This window comes from Myotis lucifugus, unplaced genomic scaffold, assembly GCF_000147115.1.
Source record: "Myotis lucifugus unplaced genomic scaffold, Myoluc2.0 scaffold_212, whole genome shotgun sequence".
Classification (NCBI taxonomy): domain Eukaryota; kingdom Metazoa; phylum Chordata; class Mammalia; order Chiroptera; family Vespertilionidae; genus Myotis; species Myotis lucifugus.
Genome location: NW_005871260.1, coordinates 2096932 through 2098224, shown reverse-complemented (window position 1 = coordinate 2098224; position 1293 = coordinate 2096932). Strand labels below are relative to the sequence as shown.

The window sequence follows — 1293 nt, the reverse complement described above, 5'->3', positions numbered from 1 at the left end:
CATTTCTTTTCCCCACAGACCAGTACAAAGCTGCTTGTACTGCTTGGTTGCCTCCCTCCCCCGACCAGCCCTTAATTCCCCCGAAAGGCCCAAAACCCTTTGAACCAACCACCTTTGTTCACGGCGGCTAGCTTTAGTGTCCAGGGTCCGAAGGAAACCTCAAGCCCCATCCCCTATCGGGATGCTGTTACCGTGTTATCTTGAAAAGTCTGAAGATGAGAGTCCTAGTTTCTGCTATTCACCTGGCTTGGTGATCTTCGGGCTGGTGATCTCGGCGGTCCCTGGGCATTTGGCAGGCAGGGCACCTTCACCCGGCCAACCCAGGAGCCGAAAAGTGCTCGGCAAAGGCGCAGAACAGACGGCAGAGCCGCGCGGGATTAGCTTTCTCGCATCCCTCTCCCCACCCAAGCGGTCCTTCCTCCATCAGCTGCCGTCCCCCGGCCCGGGAAAGAGTCCTTGGGTCGGCCCGCGCCCTGCTTGGTCTCGTTCTGCCAACAAGCAGGAGGGACGAGTCTCCGCGCTCAGCAGACACCACCAGAACTGACCTGTCCATGGATACAGCCTTCTCCACCCAGAACCTTGTTAATTGGATTTCAGTTCAGCCACCGCGTTTCAGCCTTCCCGCTCTCCGGAAGCAAACCCTTCGACCCGGAAGCATGTTCTGGCGGTGTCGCCTTAGAGGGGGCGGGGGGCGGGGCAGAAACAACTGCGAGCGCAGGGGCAACTTCCGCCTACACGGTAAGCTCAGACCCGATCCGCGCAGGCGCGAAGGTGTGTCTGTGTGGGAGGCGGGGCTAGCCGGACAGGGGCGGGGCTAGTCAGGCAGGGGCGGGGCCTGACAGGGTTGAGCGGGCTGCGGGGCGGCCACTTGGCCTGACTGGCATTTGTGGGCGTGACCGAGGCGCCTGGTTGTCCTACTGGGAAATTTGACTTATACTGAGAGCTTAGAAAACACGTGAAGTCATTTCCTGACATTTCCTGAGAGAGAGAGAGAGAGAGAGAGAGAGAGAGAGAAAGAGAGAGAGAGCCTGCACTTGGAATACAGACGCGCAGGCTCTGCCCTACGCCTGCCTCGGGAGGTGGGGGTGGAGGGTGGGGGTGGGGGGGTCTCTGTCTCTCACTGTACTCACTTTGTTTGAACTGTAGTGTAAAACCCCTACAGTTTTTGCAATTGTTTTTCATAATGGCTATTTGTTCTTTACGTGGTATGTTTCCCTATGAAGGAGGAAAGGCTTACCTGCCCTAAAAACCATAAAAGTACTTCAAGGAGCAATATGGGTAAAAGTAGTGTGT

The 1293-nt window shown here is 56.9% G+C and overlaps 1 protein-coding gene across 5 annotated transcripts in view; it reads right to left on the bottom strand.

The window, feature by feature from the left end:
* The window catches only part of NUP107 (nucleoporin 107), a 48351-nt gene extending 47672 nt beyond the window's left edge, over nt 1-679 (bottom strand). For all 5 annotated transcript variants that reach the window (XM_006097893.2, XM_023761663.1, XM_023761664.1 and 2 more), the window contains exon 1: nt 546-679. In XM_006097893.2, coding sequence (XP_006097955.1) covers nt 546-553 — 8 coding nt within the window. In that variant the 5' untranslated portion in view covers nt 554-679. The remainder of the gene's footprint in view (nt 1-545) is intronic.
* Between the last annotated feature and the right edge of the window lie 614 nt (nt 680-1293).